The sequence below is a fragment of the Octopus bimaculoides genome, chromosome 3, assembly GCF_001194135.2.
Source record: "Octopus bimaculoides isolate UCB-OBI-ISO-001 chromosome 3, ASM119413v2, whole genome shotgun sequence".
In the NCBI taxonomy this organism is placed as follows: Eukaryota; Metazoa; Mollusca; class Cephalopoda; order Octopoda; family Octopodidae; genus Octopus; species Octopus bimaculoides.
Genome location: NC_068983.1, coordinates 61,282,773 through 61,310,543, shown reverse-complemented (window position 1 = coordinate 61,310,543; position 27,771 = coordinate 61,282,773). Strand labels below are relative to the sequence as shown.

Sequence of the window (27,771 nt, the reverse complement as noted above, 5' to 3'; positions counted from 1 at the left end):
TAAAAAACACCTTTTGAGCGTGGCCGTTGCCAGTACCATGTGACTGGCCCTCGTGCTGGTGGCACATAAAGGCACCCACTACACTCTCAGAGTGGTTGGCGTTAGGAAGGGCATCCAGCTATAGAAACTCTGCCAGATCAGATTGGAACATGGTGCTGCCTTCTGGCTTGCCAGTCTTCAGTCAAATCGTCCAACCCATGCTAGCATGGAAAGCGGATGTTAAACAATGATGATGATATATATACACACACACACACACACCAGTCTCCATATCTGCTCACCTGGATTCCTCTTGTAGCTTCTATTTACCCCACTGACTTAGTCTTTGGTAAAGATTTCAAAGTGTAAGTTCAAATCTTTTGAGCGCTAAGTATTTTCTATATAGAGATTCTTTCAATCTATCCTGTTAACTTTCTCTCTCACTATATGTGTGCGTACCTGTGTATATATGTGTGTGTGTGTAGATATTTATATGCACGTGTACACACAACACATGCACACATACACACACTCACATATAGCAAGAGAGAGAGAGAGAGAGATTGATTATAAATATCAGTAATTTGGCTGAGGGAAAATACTTCAAGAGAATCCTGTGTTCTAAATGTAAATACAGTTGAGTCATGCATATGTGCAGTGATGAGTTGAAAAACAACTTCAGCTGAGATTATTTTAGCAAATAGTTTTCAAAAACTTCCTCGGATGGTGTTTAAAACTCTAAAATCCATAAGCAGAAGAGACAACTCCAATGAAGCATTATAGTTTGTTTTTAACTAGTGTCTACTATTGTACATCAGCTAAGATTTTCTTAAGTTTCTTTTAAGCCCAGTATTATTTTTATAATCTCCAACTTTTTACAAATATACATAATCAAAAAACTGTCTACTGTTCTTTCATTTAAGTGCAAATACTTCTTTCACAGCTGTTTTGGCTTGATAAAGAATATTACATTTATTATGAATCTTAATATCTCTCTTTCATTATATCTTGATCATTTAGCCTGATTTTTCAGAGAAGCTAGATTCTATGCCTAATCAGTATCGGAGATAAATTCCTTACCCTATTACTAATTCAAAAATTAGTTTGCATTCAATTATGCTTTCAATTCTCTATGTCTTTTGTTTGATCGTCAATTGATGTTTTGTTTTTGAAAATCTGAAGGAAGATATAAGCACCTTAACAAGCTGGGCTTACGTTACTGTAATGTTGCAGCTAATGTTGTTGCTAATATGCTGGTTAATATGTTATCTTTTTTTTTCTCTCTCTTTCTCTCCCTTCATCCCGCTGTATCGGCTGCTGGGGGCAGGATTTTGAGGTAATGGCTTATGGTGTCTGTCATTTGTAGATCACTCTTCACTCTACAACTTACCCTTTCTTTTTACTCCACACACTTTTGCTTCTTGTCTACATTTTCTCCCAATTTTTTTTTTAATTCATAGAGACATTTATTTGGATTGTTATGTGTATGAACACAACTATTACTGAAAATCATTTTTGTTTCAAACTAGTGCTTGCCCTCTCTATGCTTTTCAGTTTATTTTAATTTGGTATGTTGTTTGTATGCTTATTTTACACCTGAGTTGAATCAATGTTAGAAGTTGTGATTGCTTTGCTAGCACCTTGCAAATTGTCAGGAAAAATATTATATGACCTGATTTGATAAAATCCTATATTCAGCAAAATACATTGGTTATAGTGGGTATAAATTTTAAATCCAATTTAATTACATTTAAATATCCACATTAATCAAGGTGTTGATTAAATAAATTCTAATTTTCATCTTGGCACCTATTTTTCCCTTTCATTTGCATCTGCTAGATTTATATTGCTTATATGTAGTTTGTAGAGCTATTGTTTTGTTCAGTTCAGTTAGTCAGTGTGAGCCACTTATCCTCTTTGTCCACAAGTGGTATACTTTTGTGAATCAACAGCTTTAAGTTGCTTCGTTTTTATTTTCAGTTCTTTATTGAGCTATGTCGTGTCAAGAAATGTTTCACACAGAAAGGAGGCATATTTGTACTAGAGGAGTTTGGTAAGAATTAAAGACTAACTCATTTTTGTTTTATTGCTTCTAGCTTCCGCTTTGGATGCAAACATTCCATTATGCACCAAATGATATCTAATTGCATGCTACTACCAAACATTTTGCCAGCGCATGCAAAATCCTTCCATTTTATTATCATCATACCTTTAAAACTACATAGGTATAAGTTTTCTAGAAATTTGAGTTAGGGTATTTGGAGTTTAAGATTAAATCCTACATCCATTGAAATCTTTTGGTAGAAAGAATATCTATTTAATCAAGTAAACATTTGAATTAAGTTAAATTTGCAGTTATGTTGAAGAGTAATAAATAAAATTTTATCCTATACTTTGGAGTATATTATGTATACATGGTATAAACTGAAATTAAATTCTAAGGTACATAATTTTTTTTTTTAAGAATTAATAAAAAGAAATTAACAATTGAGGCTGTTAAATAGGCTAGTAACAAATAGGTCATGAATTCAGTCAAACATGAAACTTTATTTTACTGTGCGAAATAAACTTAACTGAAAAAGCAATTAATTCACTCTTCAATGTAAGTGGTTAATTATAGCATTAAACTATTTACTCTAACAATTCAGATAAATATCTAAACCTGTTGCTCATCCAATATTAATAGTTTAGGGAAGCTGGTATAAACAGTGCTTTAAAGCATTTATTAACTTGAATGTATCTATAATTTGTTTGACTTCTGATTTCATCTTCAATACTCCTAAACAGCTATATTCAGAATGGTTTGATCTTGACAAAATTGTTATATTTACCATGCTTGTATGCATTTTGTTCAGTTTGGGACTAAACGCAGAAACTAAAGGGCCTTACAGATTGGACAATTATTCAAGCCTTATATTTAATAAAGATTCATAAGTTCAAGTAATAATACATAAACCTAGCAAATATAGCATTCAAACTGTAGTGATTTAAAAAGATCTTCTATCAGTACAATAATAACTTACCTAAACATTGTCAGTTTATAGGCACAGGTGTGGCTGTCTGGTAAGAAGCTTGATTCCCAACCACTTGGTTCCAGGTTCAGTCCTACTGTGTAGCACCTTGGGCAAGTGTCTTCTACTATAGCCTCAAGCTGATCAAAGCCTTGTGAGTGAATTTGGTAGTCAGAAACTGAAAGAAGCCCATCATACATATGCATATATCTATGTGTCTTTGTATATGTAATTGTCATCCACCTCTTCTTGACAACTTGTGTTGCTTTTGTTTACATTCCTGTTACTTAGCTGTTCAGCAAAAAGTGACTGATCGAAAAAGTACCAAGCTTTAAAAAAATTATAAGTAACTGGAGTCAAGCTTTAAAAAAATAAGTAACTGGACAGCTATATTGAATATTATATTTTTATGATAAATCAAATGACATTGTTTAATCCCACAATTCCTTTCACAATTATTTCACATTAGTAAACATTAAATTATTAATCCAGGCTTTGGATATTTGACCTTCATTGAAACTTGATACGTTTCATGCACTTGAAGAATTCTTTTGAACTACTTAAATGCAACTCTACTTTTCCCTTTAAGTTTCCACTGTACCAACATATCTTTATAAGATATAACATATTTTGAGTGGCTCATATTATTATTATTATTGTAACAGAAAACATATTTAACTACAATCATAGATCAAAGATATGAAAACAATCTTATAACATATGCAGTAATACAAAACATTACATAAAAATTGTAATGTTCTATTAATAATATTCTGATTTGCTACAGTTATCTACATTCTTTGTTGTCAAATTTGTGGGTGGAAAAAACTAGTGCAATTGTGAAGTTGTTACATTTATGAGAAGATTGTAAAGCTGTCATGATATCTACCATAATGTGTTGTCTAAAAACAAAAATGAGAAAAGTCAAAAAAGGTAATTAGTAACATTGTAATCTTTACTTGTATCACCAATGGTGAACAAGAGCATCATTTCTCATGGACTCCCAATGTATCACTCTCTGGTCCAATACATTTCTGATGGCAAGAATGACAGAGGATTATATTAATTCCATGCAGAACAAGTATTCTTTTCTACTCTAGGCACAAGGCCTGAAATTTTGGGGAGGGGTCCCAGTCGATTAGATTGACCTGAGTATGCAACTGATACTTAATTTATCGACCCCGAAAGGCAGTCAACCTCGGCAGAATTTGAACTCAGAACATAAAGATGGATGAATTACTGCTAAGCATTTCACCCAGTGTAATAACATTTCTGCTAGCTTGCTACCTTTCTATGCAGAACAAATATCACAAGAAATTTCATTTGAAAAGCATCAGTTATTTGATTACTTTGTCCATATTTTATATCCTTCCCTGATATACATCAGTGAAAGATGTACACATGCAAAGCCACACACATACACAAATAAATAAAAAGACCTTCTGCGCCATATCCATCTATCAAATTCTACTCACAAGGTATTGGTTAATTCAAGGCTATGATAGAAGACACTTGTGAAGGGAACTTCTTCACCAAACAGCTATATCTCAGCCCAGATGATATGTAGTAGATGTTCAAATTTATTGAGTTGTCACAAAAATGTTATAATTCTCTTCTATAATAATATCATTGTTTAATATATTAGTTATTGACTATGTATAGCTGAATAACATGAACATAGATAGGTTGAGAGAAAACTGATAAGAAAATGGAACATTAAAGTACTGTTGATGAATCAGGAAAGTCAAGCAAGAGAATTTAGAATATTTTGCTGCTAGAAATAGGATTAATTTTGACGATATATTTCAAGAAATATATGTTGAGGTAGATAGTTGTCAAACGTCTCTCTTCTTTTGTACTAATAGACATAGGTATGGCTATTTTAAGAACTTGAATATGGGGACATTTATTTTTCAGTTGAAATCATCTTGAAGAGCTACTAGAAATATTCAAAACTCAGAAAATATCAAAGAAAATTGGGGTTTTTTTTTTTTTTTTTTTGGTGGTGGGGTAGATATTGACTTAGCTATAAAGTTTTGAATATTGATGAATAATAATATATCGCCCATGGCAACATGACCATGTTATTTGTATATCTGTCTTTTCATTGTGTGCAAGAAATTTCACTCTTTAACTCACGTAAAATAATGAAACCTGTATCATAAGAAGGTTTGAGTACATTTTCATTATATAATGAATGTATTAAAAATTGCACTGCATATACTAGTCATATATATGCATGAGTGTGTGTGTATGTGTATAGAAAGACAATAGAAAGTTTGATGGCTAAATTTCATAAGTTTGAAGAAGATAAACCGGAGTATAAGATTCAAATAATGTAAGTGGGTAATGATAAATTGTCATGAACTATTTGTTATTCAAATATAGCATCAATGTTCATTATTAAATATAGAGTGACAAACAAGTTCTATAAGTTAAGTTAGGGATATCATGAAGTATTAAAAAGCTAACTAGAAATAGAGCATTGGGGACCAGTCTAGGCATGTTTTAGTTAATTCTGATACTTCAGTAAAGCATAACCTTTACCATTCTTGCCAAAGTAATGATGAATGAATCACTGATAGATGAATAGAACTATACAGTATTGCAGAAATGAGAAATTTTTTTACTTTATAACACCTTGCTGTTTATTAGACATAGCAGTAATGTATTGAGATTTCAAATCAGAATGATTCTTCCAGAAGTCAGTAGTTTCTTTGGAATGTGACAACCAGCAAAGAAACCTGCTATTGTTTCATTGCATATACAAGGGTTGTTTTCCAACTCTAGCCAATGGAAGTTCATGTAGCACTGCAGTATTTATATAGAGATAGATGCATGTGACATACACATGTCAAAGCTACATACGAAATGCATGCAACCAATCGTTTTATACATATATATATATATGTGTGTGACCAAAATAAAATATGTTATATGAAATTTAATGCCTGCAGATTAAATAATTCAATGAGATAATTCATTTAAATGCAACAGTTAAATTAGAGTTTAAAAAATATTATGAATAAAAATGATAGTCAATGATTAATTTTTCTGAAATATGCTCAGAATTGTTTCCTGAAGAGAGAATTAGTTGATCAATAACCCTGTCTTTATTACAAGGTCTGTTGTTCTAAAATTTAAGACAGATAATTATATTGTCTCCAAGAAATTTATTGATACTGATTTTCTGGTAGTATTGAATAGAGCAGGCAACAGTTAGGTTCCCCTTTCTGTGGTTGTTGGAGTGACAGTGGGCATTTGAGGAATTAAAATGGAAAAGTAGTCCTCAATAAGAGAAAGGCAGCTGGATAGATGGTAAAAGTATTGTTAGTGTTTACAAAATTCAAATTTCATTAACTGTATACTATGTACCAGCACTAGTTCCTTCACACTTAAATTTTTTAATTGATTAATTTTTAGTTTGAATTGGTACAGGTTAGTGCTTGCAGATAACATGAACAGATAGAAAGTTCCAAAGAAATATAAGGTAAAGGATTTATTATGAGATCATCAAGATAAGACAATTTAATGTTGTAGAGTGGAGGACTGAGCCAAGTAAATTTACATTGGGATAGTAGACAGGTCATAAATTCAAAGGGACTGAAGTTTTAATATCATTGATTATCAAGTTGAAGATTACACCAGATATATTTGAATATACATTTGAATGGATGAGGATTTACTCTTTTTTAATTTAATTCAGTTCATTGCTAATATATTAATTAAATTTGTTCATATAATCAAAATTTTAACATTGTTTTATATCTTATAATAATTGTAATTTCATCTTAAACTTTAGGAAACATTTAAAAAGTTAAATTTTACTACAAAATAATTCAATATTTGAAATGAATAATTTATTTCATTCTAATTAGAATACTTATAATTGAAAAATTTCACTTAATGTTTCTTCTAAAATGTAAATTTTTGTGTTCCTAGCTGATTCAACCAAAATAAATGTTTGACATCAAACTTAAGCAGAAACCCACAATTACTACCATTTAAGCATAATATGCATTTGAATGTAGTTTAATCTTCAGATATTTAATTGATTATTAGATTTCAAATGTTGATAATTAATATATTGAATCTAATATTAATTATTGATTATCAGTGCTGCTCCGACAGAGTAATATCAATAATATGCAACTGAACATTTATGTAAAAAACCAAAACTAGACAAATTCAACATTATATGAATATAAATATTAGTTCTATGCAGTGTTATACTGATAATAGACAACTGAGACAGTGAACTAGTAGAATGATTAGAGCAATGGATCAGATGCCCTTCAGAATTTGATTATGGCTCTTTGTTCTGAGTTTAGTCACACTAAGAGCAACTTAGCTTTTCATTCCCATGGAGTTGATAAATTGAAAGTATTATCAAGTACTGGAGTTGATTTATAATCCTACAATGTATTTTAGATGGCTTCATACAAAGTGAAAAAAAGAAAACCCATAGGTTTGAAAGATGTGTTGAATGCATTGGGTGATAAATATAATGATAATGGCAATAATGTTAAAGGGAACAAAATGTATTGTTATTAATGACAATAAAGGATAATGCTGTATTCATATTAAAAGAGATTTTAGGTGGTGTCTCTGGTGGGGTGTGTGTATTAACAACAATGTAACTGTGTGTGTGGCTTGGGCTGGAGGGAGAGTAAGAAATGAGTGAGAGTGAAGAAAACAAAAAACTGGAAGGGTAAAGAACTCTATAAAATGTTGGGATCATAGGTGGTGTGGGATATGGAGGTAGCCATGGTTGAAGTTTGTAACTTGTGTGTATATCATTTTCTTCTTTTTGTATGAAGAAAATTTAATCAATGGATAACAAGGTGAACCCACTGACTGCTCAGTGCAATACAAGTGCAATACAGAAGCTATGGTTTACAAAGCAGAGGTAGTATCAACCAACACTGTGAAATGACACGTTGGGGTGACAGAGAGCTCTTTCAAGGTCAGGCTGAATAACCAAAGATTTTCTTTTAAGATCTAGGAAAGATGCAGTACCACAATTTTTAGCCAGTTGTATATGGCAATTAAAAAAGTATGCAATGTCATTAAACACTTACTGGATATTGCTGGAAAGAGCTGGGCTGTATCTCAATAGCAGTAGATGTAAGCTGTACATGGCAGAAACAGTGGTCTGTTTATAAAGAGCTCATATGACCCAAGCTCTTTCCATATCTCAGAAGGTGAAATTTTTTAATAATGCTCTCATGAGTGTAAACTTATTTTAGCAATGTAGTCGTGTCCGCTTTGCACTGGAGTGCAATACACGCACAAGCTACAGGCATCAACCATAGCTCCTCTATATCCCATTCCACCTCTTGCCCCAACACTTTATAGGGATCCCCAGCCCTTCTACTCCCCCTCCAACCCCACCCACACAATCACACATACACAGACATACACATAACCCCTCAAAGTTACTAGCAAAATTTACTCTTTATTACTAAATAATATTATTACCATAAATAACAAGCAAATTGGTTTCCTCAGTCATTATTATTATTTTTACCACCCATTGCTTTTAACAAATCTTTCAAACTTAAGGGTTTTCATTTTATTTTCACAGTTTAACCTTTAACACCAATCCATGGAAAATAGCTCTTCCTTTCATCTATTTATGTAGATCTTCATCCTATATTCCACTAAAATTTCATTTTACTATCACTAAGTGACCCTAGTGTATATGTACCTCCAGTGCAAAAGTGGCTATATGTTTCTTGCCAACATGTTTGAAAAGACTTTGCTGTAGTCTCATGGCAAAATTCAATGTGAAAATTGATGGTAACATTCTGACCACTTACATGCCACAACCTGTAATATATTGATGGTAAAATTTATATACTTATATATATATATATATATATATATATATATATTCCATTCATTCGTTTTTACGTGTTTTTCCATGCTAGCATGGGTAAGACAAATATATTATTATAGTGTTTGTTTTTAGCAAACGACCTTTCTGCTACTGACCCTTATCTTTTTTTTTTTTTTTTTTTTTTTTTCAAGTTAGGATCTCTTATTTCATGCATTTTTTGAAGTCACTAAACTAGCAGCTCATTGTTTTTGTCAGGAGTAATGACAACAACAATATTGCTTGTAACTTGCAAATTTCAAAGAGGCACACATGTAAGCAAACATACGTGTGCGTGCACACACACACACACGAGATTATTTCAGTTTTTATCCACCAAATTTACTCACAAGTCTTTGGTTAGCCCAGGGCTATAATAGATTTGCAAAAATACTGTGCAATGGAATGAGCCCAAAACTACAAGGTTAAGAAATTCGCTTCCACTTACCCATCAGAGCTGTTCTGGTGTGGAACACCTTATATTATTTTAATGAAGCCAATTGGCATGCCTCTATATGGTCACTTGATCTGCTAATAATCATAGCCAAATTTGCTTTAAATCCCACTATCTTCAAAGTATGACAAATTTTAGAAGGCAAGAACAATCAATAATATTGATTCCAGTAGTTGATGCGCATTTTATCTACATTGGAAGGATGAAAAATGAAATCTAAGAATGTAAAGGTACTTAAAGAAATATTGCACAGTGATTTGTCCACAACTCTATTGATCTTGTCATCGCAACAACTGGAAGTCTATGTGGTCTTATAGCCTGCTAAAAATAGCCACTAAATCTTTAGATTATACTCTACTATCTTAGAAACAGATGATTTATGTAATTCTGGATACACTGTGTCTAAAAATAAGATGAGATGATTATGACTGGAATGCCTTTGAACATATCTGATTAGGGCTAAGCTAGGGTTAAACAACAAACATCCACCATCAAGATGCTTTGACTTACCATTAAACTGACCTCAGATTCTCACATAATCACCAAGAAGCCTCACCTCCTACTACAAACCAACAATGAAGCCAACCTCCATGAGGTTGCTCAACCTACAAGAAACAGCGGCCAAATATTCCTCACACCACACCTTGCTCTATTAAAAAGGCATGTCACATTGGACACTGTAGTTATAGGTGTATAAAAAGACAGGAATGTTCCTGTTGGAAAGCTTTTCATTATAGATCTTCTTAGTTCAAGGTTGACTTAGGCTCAAACAATAAATACATGTCACATTGATAAAGTTTCTTCGTGGTTTCTTTATCTACTTTTAAATAGTAGACAAATTTCCCTGAACTCATGCCCTCTCATCTTCAAAACTTGATACATTGGTTAATTTTGTCTAAGGTGCACAATGTCTGTTAAAAATAAAACATAAAAAAAGATGAAGTGAAAACAACTGGAAAAGTTTGCTCAATCAGTTCCAACCTGGACCTAAATAATAATATAGTATTTTAATAATGTAACACAGTTTATGTTAGGTTTTTAATTCATCTTTAAGACAATTCAACCTTCACTATTAACATTATTCTAATAACATTTCAAAATATATATCTGGAGCATAGTTAAGGAATTGTTTTGCTATTCTAAACTAGTAACCAATTAATATGAAACAAATATTTCATTAATAATCTTTAAGCTAAAGTCAGATGTAACATTTAGAAACCTCTCCAAAGAAATCAACAACTAAAGATTTATATTTTTCTTTCATGTTGCTAACCCTTTTCATTATTCTCTTAATTTTTTTTGTCTTATACTTTTTTTAAATTCTCTTCTTTATAAAGTTCAATCTAATCTAAGTAATATTTATTTTTTGTTACATTTTTTCCCATGGGTTATTGAATTACACTTTCTATCTTACCAACTCCTAAACAGCGTTTGATTAATGAAACAGATTTCTTTTGAATGATGATTTATTGCTTTCAGCTTTTTTCATAAAAAATCCTTTTTTACCAACAGAATTTATATTTTCACATGATTAAGTAATGAACCTATTACAATCATTTGAAGGAATTATATTTATTTATTTATATTAGTTCATTTATTGCTAATTAATTCTTGTATCCTAATTTCAGAATGTCAGTGAATATATATCTAATTGGGTTACAAAAATTTCACAAATATTGCTAAATTACACATTCCCTTATTTCCACAATTCTCTTGAGTAGTTTAAACAATTTTTGTCAAAACCTTGTTAACATTTAGAAATTATTCTAAAATAATTTAGAAATATAATATTTCCTTAATATTTTGCTTTAAAATTTTTTCTTCAATCACACTTATCAAAATTATAATATACTTCTAATTCAAGCAAAATATTCAATAAAAATTACTCATAAAAATGCAATTAAAATAGTTTTGTAAAATGACAGCTGCTTTGGGCTGGTTCTAGTGAGACCTTGTAGCTAGAATAAGAAAGAAGTAGGGTAACTAAGGTAAGACTGTAAGAAGCATTTTTAATAAATGTAATATTGTATGATAGTGAAACACTAGCATTGAATGTGAAGAATCTGCTGAAGAAGAGAAAGGAGTTAGGTGTGATCTATAAGATGCTTAAAGTTTAACTTACATGGAAGATGGAATTAAGAATATTAGCTAAACTGGGCAGAAGAGACAACTGTACTGCTATGAACAAGTTATGTGAAAGAACAAAGAGCATTACATAAAAAATGTATCATACACTGACATTGGAAGGTAGCTATGACAAAGATATGGAAGGAAGTGGAAAAGTCTGATCTCAAAGAATTCACAAATTAGATAGCTGAGAAATGGGACAAGTAATAATTAGCCATATCGCAGACTCACCCAACCTATGCCAGTACGGGAATAGACATCAAATTGATGAAGATAATGACAATCTTCAATGAGCAAAAATATTTGCAGTTTGACATTAATATGTTGTTAGGTAACATCACTTATCTCTTGAGCTTTTGTCAGATTGCACCATAGCAGTATATGCTAATACCACTTTCACTGACCTACACTTTACCAACTCTGACGAAACCCAAATTCCACTCTTCATTCTATAGATTAATGACCAACATGCTGTCTCTTTAAACACTGGTTCTGTATAGATAATACTCTTTTAGTCCTTATTTACCTTGTACACCTAAATGTCATTAACATGTAACTTAAATATTTCATACCAAACTTGCATTGTTTCCACAGACAGAGACCCCAGAAATATCTTCCAATGAGGACAAAGTAATCTAGTACTTGTCAGCAGCACAGAATCTCAATTATGGCTCATGTCCAGGAAATACTGTTATATCTCATTCTCTCTTTAGTCATGAACGTTGCTACAAGTACTAAGCTTCACAATATCTAACAATGTTTCCTGATGAACCCTTCCACTTCATAACATAGCTAAAACTCTATGTGTATGTACTCGTATGCTTATGTGCACATGCATGTATGCATATACACACACAGCTCATTTTATGTCTGTCTTCCATGTTGGACCTGATGAGCTAGTGGACTGTGTCATGCTTCAATGGTTCTGTGTTGGCATGCTTTCTATGGCTAGATGCTCTTTCTAACTCCAGTCATTTTACAGAATGTAGTGGGTACATTTTTTATGGCACCAGCACTAGTGAGGTCACCATGAGAGACTAAAGAATTACCATAACTGACCGAATATGAGAGAGTATAATAATTTTAAGTGAGCTGATGAAAGGAACAGATTTATTGTTGTGATAGGTGCTAGTGGGAATAGTAAAATAGTAGATACTTTTGGGAGGAAAAGTATGGAATGAACAAGGGAAGGAAGAGTGTCAAGGGTTCCTGTAAAAGAGAGTGATAAGGGTAGGTTGTCTAGGAGAGTTATAAGGGTGACTGTGGGTAGAAGGTGGGAGAAAGTGTGCATGACATACGGAAAGAGATAAGTGTGTCAAGGATCCAGAGAAGCTGTGAGAGGAAGATCGTTACAGGCTAAGAGAGTAGTGGGATGCCATAGATGATGGAGAGGAATAGAATAGTGAATATTGAGGTAATGAAGAAGTTGTTTGGAAAGGCTAGTGAAATAGGGACAAGGTTAGAGGAACAGTGCATAAATACAGCAAGCACAATGAGAGACTGGAGAGGACTATTGATGTTGGAAGAGAGCAGGATAAATGCAGTGAAAACATCCTACAAGATGGCAGGCTAGGAAGCACTGGACTGATGCAATAAAAGCCTTCCAACTACTCCCTTTGTTCACTTCCTGCAATAATTGCCTGAGAGAGTGGAGTTTCTTCCATGTAGCATGTTACCAACTGTTGCTGTACATTTTGTCTTTTACCAGTTATCCTGAATAGTTTACATATTTTTTAAAGAAAAATATCAATTATCTACAATGCAATTAGTATACATTTCGTATAACTATCAATTTCCCGATTTCAGCGTTTTGTGATTAACTGAACTCCTGTCTCATAAAATGATAATAATTTAACTTCTCACCTGTGTCTGAAAATAATTCTTTAAAACCTTAAAAATTTACCTTAAATAATCAGTAATTGACTTATTACTAGAAAGAAAAAATAAAATCTCATTCAAGTACAGAAGTCAATTAAATTGCCATATCCCTACTCCTAAATTTGTGGACTTGTTCCTAAGTTAGAAATTACTATTAAGTCTCTAATAAGCAAATATCACAAAAATTACTTTATACTTTCAAGAACTTAAAACTTAATATAGATAGGGAGTTAATATTAACAAATATTACAGATGCATTTCTACAATATAAACTGTACCCTCAATATTTTACATTTTTTTCATAAAATTATTATAAAAGTGTGTTTTACTTTTCAGTTATTCAGGATACTTTCCATTGAATAATTTTCTTTGTTTTCAGTAATCTGTAAATTAGAAGTCTTTTCAGAATCTTTCAAGACTGCACAAGCTATCAGAATGTATTGAAATACTTGCAATATACAATATCTGTGACCTCCATGAAAGTCAGAACTAATCCAGTTCAAATCTATTGTTTTTAATTGTTATTTTGCAGAACCATTAATTGGAAAATAATATTAGCATGGAAAGAGATTTTACAATTCAGTGCCAAGATTGAAAAAGTAACAGCTATGAAGGAATTGGCTACATCTCTTCAGTGATAGAGTATAGTTTGCACCCTCTTTGGGTCATATATTACATGACAAAGTAATTCATAATCTAGAATCTATCACTAATTAAAGATTGTATTTTCTCGGAATTTCTGATCTTAAAACTTTTTAAAATAGAAATCAGAATATTCTTATTTCTTTATTGCCCGCAAGGGCTAAACATAGAGGGGACAAACAAGGACAGACAAAGGGATTAAGTCAATTACATTGACCCCAGTGCGTAACTGGTACTTAATTTATCGACCTCGGTGGAATTTGAACTCAGAACGTAATGGCAGACGAAATGCCGCTAAGCATTTCGCCCGGTGTGCTAACTATTCTGCCAGCTCGCCGCCTTACTCTATGTAGTAAAAATTGTTGCATAAGTATAAAATATGAAAATAATTATATTGGAATAAAATACAAATGTCTAAAATTTTTAAGTGTGAGCTATATACAGTGGTGGTAGGAAGATAATTTCAGTATACTCTAATTCAGCCGATCTATGGCACTGCTGTAGTTAACTAAACAATCTTAATTTTCCAAAGTTGCTTTAGTCGTTTGTCACTTACTTTACACATCTCTGCAACTGATAAACTCATGGTGAGGTAATGATTGTTAGAATCAGATTCTGCATTATTGTCCATATGGCCATGAATTCAAAGCTTGTTGCTATATACCATTGAGCAAAACTCAAATCATCTTGCTCTTGTTTTGTTAACTAAATAAAGTGGGTTCTTCTATTTCAATGGTTGTGGTTAGTTATATGCTGGTCATCCAGCTATAAAAACATTTATCCAAACAAAAGCTATCCTGTACATATACAGAAAAACTGGATGCACAGTAGGCAAAAAAAATTCAACCTGGAACTGCAGCCTGCCAATTTACAGTGCAGACTTACTCTTAACTGGTACTTATTGAGAAAGCATTGTCATGTAGTTCAATCTGTTTTGTGTTGGGTATTTGTATTAAGATTACAATCTGGATTAATGGTTTGAGGTATAACTTGCATAGATGTTTCTTCTTTGGCTAAGCTAAAGTATTTTCACAAAGGTGATACCTACTGTTTCTATGTACATGTCTTTTCATTGTAATAATTAAAATAATAAAGTACATTAAAATTAAAGTAAATTCAGCTTGTAGAACTCAGCAAGTGTTATATTTCTGTATCCACTCTATATATGTATGTCATACTATCATTCACTCTTTAGCACTTCTATAAGTAACATCAATATATGTAACCTAGAGATTTCATGTCTATCTCACACTGCTTCTTTGAACAGAGACTTCAAAACAATTCTTAAATTGAAACATGAAAATACAATCTCCTTCAGCAGCAATAGAAATATCAGGTACACACTACTGCACATCCTCTATGTACAAACAACACAGAATTAAAGCACTCATAGCTGCTGCATTATATTTGATGATTGCTCAAGGAGACCTTACATATGATATTGCTAAAATTACCTCCCAAAAACTTAGTTTGTTCAAGTCTCATTAGTTATATCTATATTGATTAACATTGGAATACAGATTGCACATCTGAAATAGTAATGCTGCTATGTACGTAATTAAACTTATCTGCATCAAAAATGGTCATTTGGTTAATTGACAAACACACTAACGTTAACTAGGGATTTTCCCCTCTCTACCTCTTCTAACTTCACTGCAACAGCCTTTACTTTTCTAAATTATCAAGCTGCATACTCCATCCATCCAACTTTACCTTATGTACCTATCACTTCTCCTTTCGCCATCCTTGTGTTCCCCAACACCCCAATTCTGCAATAAACACTTTTACCAATCATGCCTCTCCAGTGCAGTAATCCTCTGGAATTCCTTTCTTACCTATATACTTTCTTGAAATGTTGACTTACAGAAGTTCCAACTAAGTATCAGCTATGTTAATGTCACTAGTTTTGGATGGCTTGCATGGGTCATTGACACTCTTTTTCTTTCTGACTAATAAAAAGAGGATGTTATGACAAATAATTTTAAAAGGAGACTGAAAAATATGAAATAATGATATTGTATCATTATGAATAAGCTTAATATCAAAAGAATATTTACTTGCTCTGTATAGAAAATTTGTTGAATTCTCTAAGAATTAATGGTTGTTGAAGTAACAGAAGACCAAGTGAAATATGTACAGTTATTGGAAAATTGGCTGTTAAGGAAGAATTAACACAATTTGAATCTGAATTATAAAAGTATGCAGAAATAGCTAAAATATAACACTGAATATTTTTACTAGGTTTAAAGTTGTTCTGTAACAAGCAGTGGTAGTTTGTGTGTAGGAACTGCAGCACCCCCTATTTCCATTCGCTATTATCAATAACATTCAATATAATGAGTCCTTTTTTCTTTAATTCTTTCTTTATACTTGTACATTATATAATCCTTAAGCTTAATGTCAGTAGCCATCCCCTAGTTTATGAAAAATAATACAAAAATCCTCATATAGAACTGTGTGTTTCACAGTTCCAGCAATGCGATGTTTGGCTGTTGTGCACATGCTCGCATGTCCGACATAAGGAAGTTTCACACAAGGGAGAGAGAGCACTGCATGAACAACAGTTGTGTTTCTTTTTGACTCCATGTATGTTGTGCTTAAAAATGTGTTTATATTCTTGAATGTGATAAAGTGTAAAATTAGATTATTATCCTGCTTCCAGCTTCAGTGTTGCTGCCAGGATTTGAAAAATAGGGTACATTTCCCCCCACTTATTTTGTGATTTATGGGGGATTTTTGAAAAACAAGGGGAACTTGCAGCGGTGTTCAGTGAACAAATTAAACACACTACCCAGCAGTAACTAAAACACGAACCGATCAAGTTTATGTATAAATTTTCTTTTTATATTTTTGTTTCCTTTTACACAATATTAAAACAACAGCTAAAAATTTTCTGAAGCAGTACCCCAGCTAATTTTATCTAGAACCCACCACTGAACACAAGATGAGGAAACCTATGGTATGTAAGTAGTTAACCAAATGACTACGCTATATACAATGCCTTTTCCTTGCTGAGAACCATATTGCACAGTCCCGCATGAAGTCATGAATCATGTGGAATGTTCTGTGACAGTCTAGACATGTCACATTCCCTCCCCTTCCGGTCCATTTCTGTATACTTTTTGTTGTGTAGTCCAAGGTCAGCAATGACTAAACAGATTTCTAATCATAAAATTCCCAACTATGGCCATCCTATCTCTTATTCAAAAGGTGTCTCTAAGAATAAATTTATCCAGTGTATTCTTCATTTTTGTTGTAGCAGAAGCTGATTAGCAGAGTACAGCAGTTTTACCACTATACTTTATATTGGTGGTGTACATTCTTTCTTTGTGCTTGGGTGATAATGAACAAAGGAGCTACTGTATTGATAGTCAATCTACTATAATTTACAGCTAAATCTATTTCAAATTTTATTCTACCATCTTAAAAATGTTTGAATATGTTGGAAAAAGTAATCCTGAATACTGGGCTGAGTTTTTTTTTTTTTTTTTGTTTTTTTTTTTCGTTTTTTTTTTTTCATGACACATTATACTGTCAATTAAATCAACACTAAAAATATTGCTACTACTCATTTTAGTGACTTTGTGTGATTGAAAAAGGAAGTCTTGTTGGTCAGCTCCTTCCAGGTTTGATTCTAATCAAAGTATTCCTCTAAAGGCTATAATTTTAGACACTATTTCCTTGTCTTCCATCACTTCTAACATTATTGGTTCTGATACTTCTAGTTCACTATATTTGTTTCATTGTTGTACTAGTTTGCCAATTAAGGTATTTGGAAATAAATAATAGGACCTGGTCTTAGGTAAAGCACTACTTTTTTAATAAATGTGGCAAATAGAAATAATTGCTGGACTTCACATAATGTAAGAGGTGCATGAATAATTAATATCAACAAGGTGGAATGTCATCTTTTTAGAAAGATACCTCCTGAGGTACCTTCTCAATTAGGTGAGTTGATTTGTCTTTCACTCTGCAAACTAAAGAAACACTCTTCTATAATGCAACTCTACTTATGGTAAAATTGAGTTATGTGTGTTTTTACCAAGGACACAGCACATGTAAAGACACACTGTTGCTTCTTTCCTGATAAATACCCTATCAAACTGAACCATTCTAATTCCTTTGCGAATATTATTTTATCCAACTGTTTAGTCATTTTTTTTTATATATTGGTACTTTTTTTGTTTTGTTTTGCTTTTTTTTTTTCTATGTTGAAAATCAGGAGATCTCAACTTCCTGTTTCTGTTCCCTTGTAAATGTAAGGATCATGTACTTTAGTCAAAAGAATCTAGTGTAATTTCTTTTTAGTTAAGCACAGATATATAAAGATGATGTATTTCCCAAAGGCTTTAGTAATGAATGAAAATACACTTAAATGACTTCAAGCAATAATCAAATTCATTCATGGATTCAAAAGTTTACACCTCTATAACAGACCTTTTGTATCAGTATATTGATCGTTACTGAAAAATGTTGCTTTCACAAATGATGATGAAGAGCTATTCCAGTTAAATTTTTCATGATTTATTAATTAAAAGTCAAATTTTTAATTTTAAATAATTGACTAGTGGTGGTAACTCAAATTAGGCTGTTTAGACAAAATGAGTAAAATTATTTTATATAACATGCTGTATGATAAAAGGAATTTGCAGCTCTCTGATTAATGACAGCTTTCTGGAAAATATAGCACTATTATATTATAAAGATAATTTAAATGGGAATATGTTTCTTCTATAAGTCTACTGCTAGACTACTGTATTACTATTTAGTAGTATTTTAAAATATTATTTTGGAAGAAAATTTTACTGACTATTCATAAAATGCAACAGAAACCTTTTCAAACATAATTTCTTGGTTATTAAAAGTTTAACATTAACCCACTGTTGGTTTCTTCATAATCTTTAACCTTATACTTCTTTTGATGAATCTTTTCTTACACCAGTCTGATTAGATGCAGCATTCTTTGTTGAACATTGTGCATTTCATTGTAATATTTACAAATATTCTGTAAACTAAAGATATTTTCTTTATAAATATACAATGTGTTCTTGTTAATGGATATTACTTCATTCTATTTATTCATTCTTATATGAAATAACTACTAATTTTACTGATTGTTGAAAGTTTTACTTCATTGTTGATTTAAATTACTATTATCAAAGTAAAGTGAAGCATTTTTACATTGTAATGCTATAATTCTAAAATGTGTCGTTATTGTTTGCTTTTCAGATTTCCTGATTACTATTTTCATCTTTTCATTTTACTAGACATTTAAAAGTTAGGAACCTTTACTGCCTTCATATGAATCTATATAGTTAGAAATAATACATTTTCTAAATTTGTATGCTATGCTAAAGAACCTAAATGTAAAATATTTATGTCATAGACAATCAGTATTAAAATTTTGTTTCATCATTTATACTACTGCTTCTGTATGTTTGTATGGGTTGAATGTCTCCATTTCATTACAGTATTTTCTATGGTTTTTACTATCCAATATACTTATGTTACAACTTCTTCCCACATATTTGCAGGCTCCTTCTATAAAAGTTGTTTGATATTTTTCACCTAATATCATTCTTCATGTGCATCATGTTCTTACCAGAACAGTTTTCTCTCCTACATAAGGAGGCTATTACCTCTAAGTTTTTCTCTCAATGCTCTTGCACTCTATCATTCATGCATGATAACATGACACATTCAATGAAGTATGCTTTCTTCATTTATTTTCAGCTTTAAATATCCTCCATATTTAGCCCTAACCATGTTGCATCATTTCATATTCAAGTATCATATAGTCTCCCCTTCATTCAGAGAGAGAAAGGCCGTCTATTGCAAAAGAGTTAATTATTCCCTGAAAATTTCCCCTTCCATTCTTATTCAGTCTTAATATCCATAACACCTACCTCCATTGCTGACTAGGACACCTAGGTAGCAGAAGCTATCAACTACTTCTAATGAGCTTTCTGAGTTGCTAAAAACCTTCATTTCTTAGGTGCTCTGTTGCTAACTGCTACTTTGCATCTGGTACATATGAAATCCTTCTCTGTTGGCTTTCCTGATATGCCACTGCACCTTTTGTCTGCTCATTGTTTTTAATGTTTACACTATTTAGAGCTTCTATCTGTTCTCTTTTTGAATGTTGAGCATGACTGCTTCTCTCTCAGTAGCTGTATCCCATTTTCAATTTTGACTAAATTGACATCTCAATTCTAAACTCCTGCTTCACATTTGGAAATGTAAATCTAACTCTCCAACTGATTCAACTATGAGAACTATGGAGACCTTTCTGTACTTTTTCCACAAAGAAGAAAGATCAGTGGTTCCATGTCTTGGCACAAAACCAAAGTACATCTCTTAGTTCTCTTCTCTTCCTGATAAGCTTCTCGATAATTCTGCTTCTATTCATGACTTGGTTCATTAATTGGATGTATTTTGGTTATTCCGCTTTTAACCCATCCTTTATCAATTTCTTTTAGTGTCGTTTCCATGCTTCTTTCTTATTAGTATCAGTGAGGGTGAGTGTGCCACTATCATTCTCTACATACTTTTCAATAATGACATCTGGATTTATGACACATTGTCTATATGTATCATACATGTATTAAAACCAATGACAAATTGAGACATTTCAATCATCATTTATTTTATAGAAAAGATGAAAGTAATTATTTTAAATATAATGAATAAAATTGCTTTATTTACAGTAACTAATTTCAAAATATTGTTCAAATTTTGTATCTGAACCCACAACTTAATTCCATATATTGTTTTGTTAACTAATTCTTGTTTCGTTTTTAACTTTTACTATTGAAGTTCACTATTTTATTCTAGATTTGGAAGCAATATTAATTTCCACAATTTCAGAGATAGTATGGGAGGAGAAAGAGATATATTAACATTCATGCACACACAAATTACACACACCAAGTTAGCATTTTGCAAAGAAGCCAGTATGAAATTACATATTTCAGATTTCTAAACTAAAAATTATGATCCTCCTCGACTCCTTCTGTAACTAGTCCACATAATATTGGACTTCGAAGAGAATGTTCAAGTTTTGTTTGAATGACTTACTATCACAGCCTGAGGGCAACTACTTTTCCGTAATGCACTTTTGCAGTATATCAAGATGGAGTTTGTTAAATGTATTATTCATATAGTAATTATCAAGTCTATTGTCAAAATAATTTCAATAATCTTACTTGGTAACCAATTTGAATCAGTTTATTGTGAGTGGTTGCTGTATAAATTTGTTTTAAATGTTGTCTTAAATAATTCATGCTAAAGTCTTTTAAATGCTGACAAATGAAATTCTAATATTTCATAATTTTTGTTAATGTCTATTTTTGTAATATAAAACCCCAATTCCTCCATTTTGTACTGTTTACAGTAAATCAAGTACCTTAATTCTGGTTTCAGGATAATTGCTTTAATGTTGCAATCAACATTAACACTATCACCTTACACCTTAGGTCCCTTTGGTGGATTTCATTTTGTTCTATATACTACAAGCATTCATGCCAGGTCTCCTATTTGAGGATATCTTCCCCTTTCCCTCCCACTCCTCTCAGAGACCCTATAAAAGTAGTACCTTACCACCTGATTATAAGATTTCAAAAATTCAATTCATTTGCTTTCCCTGACACATTTCCTAAAAGAATTTGGTCTTTCTTGAAGTGCAGTTGCCAAATATTACCACATTGGTAATATGATCTGATGATTGTCTCAAAGGCTATGGAATGATTGTTATTACTATAAATGCTACTCTTATCATTACAAGAGTACTTTTGGTCTTCTGAACTGTCTCAGCTCTTTATTTAAAGAATTAAATGTTTTTATAAATTACCACTTTAAGATCTTTATCTTTGCTAAGTCTAAGGATATGCATATTTGTAAGAATAGTTTATTATTCTAATCTTAGTTTAAACAGATTTTTCTACATTGTGTTACTATTTGACCGATAAGGCAAAACATTTAAATTGTGAAAATGATCTTGTAATGTATCAGCTTTCATTACCATCTACCATCACTTATGTGTTAAAACCTTGAAAATACTTTGTTATTCTGGAATAATTTTACCAAACTGTATCTTCCTCCAGTCATTTAACTATGCACTATAACTTAGAGATTCACTCTGAACCTCAGCTAGTATCTTAGTAAATATTAACTGCAAACATCAAAGCCTACTGCTTTATCTGAACATTGTACATTCCCTTTAATTGTGGCTCTACAACTTCAACTATAACTTAACTACTTCTCAAGTCTCTTTAAATCCACCTCACTTTATGGTATATTTCATCGCCAATCCATAGCAGTTTTTCAATGGTTGTGCATCATTGATTAGTGTTATTTTCCCCTACCAACATATATATTTACCTATGCTTTTGGTTCATTGGCCTTTGTCTACTCACTTACACTAAAATTTTCTCAAAATAATTGTCTCACTCAGCTCTTTTGTTGCTATGAATCTCTCATTTAACAGTTCCAAGTCTTACTTCTTATATAAACCACAAGGAGGAAATCTTTTGCTGTCAACTGAGCAGAGCAACTTTTTTCAATAAGTCATCAAAGTGATTTATAGCAATCATTTCACAGCGACATTTGTTGTTCATTACTTTAATGTGCGTCAAAGTTTTGGTTATCAATCAATATTACCAGACATTTTACTGTACTTTTTGTACACTCCTTGTTAATACTGATATGGATACTACGTTCCTGACCACATGTGGTACCTGGTAATAATTACTACCTCCACCATTATTATGTACACCTTCGAGCCCCACACACGTATCAAGTTTCATCAAGGTTGTTTGATAGTCTCAGAGGAGTTAAACTAACAAATTCACAAGCACACAATCTTTCCATTTATTATTATAGATGGCATATTAACATTTGTCTCTCTGTGGTTCACAATTTTATAATCTTCATAAAAAAAATAATGTAAATTCTACATAATGAATCAAAAGTAGGTGATAGAACGAGTCTTCTTATAAACATGTGTGCATCACAGCACCTATTATTTCAAATATTTACAATAACTGAAAGCAAAAAGCTCAAATGTGCATATACTTTTTCCATTAGTTTGAAATGTAAAGTATACATTTTTAAGTAAGCATAATTTTAGCCTTGCTGTGAAGATTGAACAAAATGGTTACGCCACTTGTGTAAGCATAAGTTCATCACATTATAGATTAATACTTTTTTTATATTAGAGGAGTTTATATGAATTATGCATATCAAGGAGATCCCAGTTGATAATTATTTATTCTATGGTATATCTAAAGCAGAAAAAATGAAATCACTAAAAAATTCAATGTTCTTTTCTTTTTTTCTTTCTCTTTTTTTTTTTTTTCTTTTTGTCATTACAGATCCCAAAACTAGGCAAGTGATTCCTCATAAGTTTAAATCCAGCATGGTAAGTTGCTACATTCCAGTTTGTAAGGCTGTACTGTGATGATTCTATTTTTATTGATTTCCATTTGACATTAATCCAAATGAGTCCCAAGGTCAAAACAAATGAAATTATTTATAAATGTGGGGAATAAAATTATATTTAATAAAAATAAAGAGAGATTAAGCTAGTCAATAGGAAATGGGAATTCCTGCAAACTTATCTTATTCAGTTTGAGTTATAATTCCTAATATTAGCTGAGCAATGCCAAAAGATTGGTTCTGAATTAAGGATTTGAATACTGATTGGAAATACGGAGTAGGTTATAGAATGTTAAAAAAATTATTTGCATCTGCATTTCAACCCAATTTACTGTTTTATCATCTCGTATGATTCTGTTATTGTGAAACAAGCAGGAATAAATTTTCTACAGCTCAACATAGTTCTTTAATAATCCTATTAAATATAGTTGAATAATGTACTTTTATAATAAATAATTTTATTCTGAAAGTTTGTTGTAGTTATGCATCGATCTAGTATAGTTAAGAATTGTATCTTGCATTTCTGCCTAGCTCATATTGACCCATTTTTCTCCTTGTTCCAGTCTTGCATCATACTGACCCACAAAGTGATTTTCTCTGCATTTTATTGTTTACTTTCCTACTTTTTTTGTTGCCTTTATTTGAGCCTGTTTCCTTTATGTAATTAACTTCTAGTTTGTTTTTAATTATCACCGTGTCTGTAAAGAAAAGTTTGTGCTGTATTACATTAGTCTATTTTTCCTTATTTGTAAATATTTTTCTAGGCCCATTGTGATTACTATATCAGACTAATTTTTTTTGTGTGTGAGTGTGTATGATGCATTGATATCAGCTGTTTAGATAGAGGAATTGGGTTTTTAGCACACTGGATGTTTACCCAGTTTTCAGTTTGAAGCTGTAGATTATAACTGGGATTGCTAGACTATTATAGTCTTATTTTTCTAGTATTTAAGGGTTTTTTTTTTTTTTGGCAATACTCTTTAATTTTCTTTGTCATTTCTCTATGTTGTATCTTAGTTGTATCTATTCCTAAGTATTACAACGAGGAAGCCTATATATGGCTGCTTGACCTGTTAGAAGTAGCAGCCAAATTACTTTTATACTACATCCCACCATTTAGAAATGGGAGATATACATTAGATAATATAGTTTTAGATATACTATACTTGAAAAATCAAGTCTCTCATTTGAGGACAGCCCAGGTCTGAACAGCAACACCCTCATTACTACAGGCTAAAGAAAGAGCTTCTCTATAATCACTTGACCTGTTACAGTTGACCATCAAATTCTCTACAAATAACAAGCTACCATCTAAAAATAGGAAGGACTTATTCAATAATGTTGTACTGGATGCACTGTGTTTGAAAAACAAGTCATAATGTCTATGGTTGAAACCTCTTTCATCTTGAGCTTGCCTCATGAAGATTTACCTGGGCTTAAGCATCAACTCTGAATGACTGGTTCTGCCCTACTTCTCTGGTTTAATTATCTTGATGTTTCAAGTTCAAAATTAGTGTTCTTCTTTTTAGAGTAACTTTGAAATATTTGTCTAATCCTGTACCCATTTTGATATTACTGTTGGATCTACTTTTTAACAGGTCCTCCAATAGATATAGACCCTTCTCTCACTTTTCATACATCATGCTAACATGCCAAAGTTTGAAGATTTGTGTTGTTTCTTGGGAAAGATACAGCAGTAATTTCCCATTGCCTCTTACCAGCTTAGTTAACTTTGCTAGTTTCCTGCTCTCTCTAGCTTAGATATGGGTGACTTGTTTACATGCCACCAGGGCAAATCTGCACACTGGTAGGCCTCTGTGTTACATGTCTAAGAATCAGTCCTCTTTTGAGTCCTATGTGCCTAAACCACAGAACCAGCTTCTACTAATTGACTAATTAATGGGTTCCTTGACAAGTGCTAACAACCAGGATCAGAGCAGACCTGGGATTAATGGTGACTGAGAAATAATTTTATACCCCTCAAAACTGAACTCTATTGAATGCCTTGTTTGTGTCTTGTATATATTTTTAAATCAACCATATAGAGGAGATATTTTTTAATTTTTTCTCAACATTTTAACTGTTGTTTTCACTTAACATCCTTTGTAATACAGTCAGAGATAGAGAGAAAAAAATAGTGGAAATAAAGGCTGGAAAATTCCTATTCTTATCGGGTTAGAGTTGGTTTTCATCATCTCTTTATCGTACATTGTTAATTCTGGTTTCTGTTTATCAATACCAGAAGCATTCCATTTGCTAGAGTTTTGATTATGTTGGCAAATTCCTTTACAAGTTATACTGAGTTATGCAGGAAGAATTATTGCATTTTCCTTCTCTCCTTTCTTACCTAGTGTGTATTTATATTATGTTGTTTATTTTTGTTCACTGTGTTCAGATTTCTGTTATTGATATAGACTCCAATGTTGTTTCTTTTATTTTAGTCATAGTATGTGTACACACACACATACACAGGGGAATATATATGTGTGTGTGTGTGCGTATATATATATATATATATATATAATTTTTTCTTTTAGTATATGATTCTAGTACTTGATTGCAATTAAAGAACCATTTGTTTTTCTCAAATTTCCTTAACTAGTACATTTGTGCCAAGATCAGTTGCTTTTTATTATCATTACACTCTCGGAATGTCAAAGAACAGTTTTTGTGTTAGTAAACATCATTAACAATGTCTTTATATCTACTTAAAACTCACAAAGTTATAAAATTACATATTAATATATGTGTGTCAATGTAACTACTGGAAAAATGTTAATAACTATCCTGGAAATAAATCCCTCACTGAAAATGCCTCTCAATATAATAGAATTGCTGTAAATTACCATGAAAATAAGAAAAAGTACTTGATAATATAAAAATTAGATTTTAGGTGACTTTATCAAATTTGTAAGTTAGATTAATGGCAATGGTAACCTTTTGTTTATAATATCATTGTAACTTTATCAGGTATAGTATGATGAATTCTGTATTTATTCCTGTGTAATGCACAAACCTAATTATGGGGAATGAAAGCTCGGAAAAATATCTCTCATGTACAATATGCACAGACTCTTCTTGAGTATTATGATGTATGAAAAAAATTTGAAAATATATATATATATAAAGGCTGTAGAAAATGCAATACAAAGAGTTCATGTATTTTAACGAAGACAAATTTGGAAGTAACATTTGAACTTTACTTGTGTAAGCTGTAAAATTATGCCGATACTGTAAAGCTACTATTGTGGAAATTACACATTCAATATTATTAATAAATGTATTTAAAGCTCTTTGCAGAAAATTATCTTATTTTGTGACTGACTTAGGGCTAAAGAACAACAATAATGAAATCTGTAAATGAGTACAAATTCAAGAATATTCATACAAATTTATCAACACAATCTGAATTGAAAACTGTTTCCTAAAGTTGAATCCTTTATGTGTTACTATATATAAAACAATTGTAACTGACGTATATGTTTATATCCTATAAACATTAAAAACGGTGTCACTCTAACAGAAATCCCTTTTGGACTGCTTTTGGTTTATTTAACAAAGAACAGTTAAATCTCTCTAATCACACCTTACTATTTTAAGTATGCATCTATTTTTCTATGATCTTACAAGCAAGACTTTCATTAAATAACTCGGCATGTTAGAAATAGGATATTCAAATCACTCCCATTTGTTTTTTACTAAGATAATATACCTGGTATAAAAAGGTAGCTCTGTTAGTTGTATTTAAAACCAAACTTCACTCTCTTAAATAAGAGATTACAATTATGCAAAAATTCATTTCCACTGTTCTTTATAAGCCATGCTAATTTTTATTCTATCCCACCTTTTGAAAATTTTCAAAAAGAAAACTTCATAAAATCAGAATCTTAATGAATTTGAAACAACACTTAAAGTTTTCAGGAAGTGAAAAGCATTTTAAACAACTACATTTCATATTTTGTATCTAATTTCATGGGGCTTCAATTGCATAAATGAAAATCTTTAATGAAAGGAAAAACAGGTTTCCAGTTTTAAAAATTTGATTAAAAAATGTGCATTGTATGCATGAATAAATACGGTATTGAATCAATTCAGATTATCTTTGTACATAAAATTGTTGTGAAACGTAATCTTTCTTTATCTTTAGGCCAATCAGATGGTTTTAATGGTTCACCGTGTCTTTGCGAAACATATGGCAATGAGCTCAAGCTCAAAGAAATCCACCTATCGTATAAAGAGTAGGACATACTTAACTTGACACTGGCTTTTGTGCAGTAACTTTTTCATTTGAATACTGAAAACTTATTAAACTGATCTCTCTCTCTCTCTCTCTCTCTCTCTCTCTCTCTCTCTCTCTCTCTCTCTCT

General features: G+C 31.6%; 1 protein-coding gene across 7 annotated transcripts in view; it reads left to right on the top strand.

Moving 5' to 3' along the window:
* Positions 1 to 27,771, top strand: part of LOC106882707 (MAP kinase-activating death domain protein) — a 146,303-nt gene that overhangs the window by 107,437 nt on the left and 11,095 nt on the right. For 3 of the 7 annotated variants that reach the window (XM_052966191.1, XM_052966190.1, XM_052966189.1), the window contains 2 exons: positions 1,960 to 2,032; positions 23,341 to 23,387. In XM_052966191.1, the coding sequence (XP_052822151.1) occupies positions 1,960 to 2,032; positions 23,341 to 23,387 (120 nt within the window). Of the gene's footprint in view, positions 1 to 1,959; positions 2,033 to 23,340; positions 23,388 to 27,551; positions 27,643 to 27,771 lie in introns of those variants that run through there. The other 4 variants (XR_008263656.1, XM_052966192.1, XR_008263657.1 and 1 more) reach the window with 4 other exon arrangements.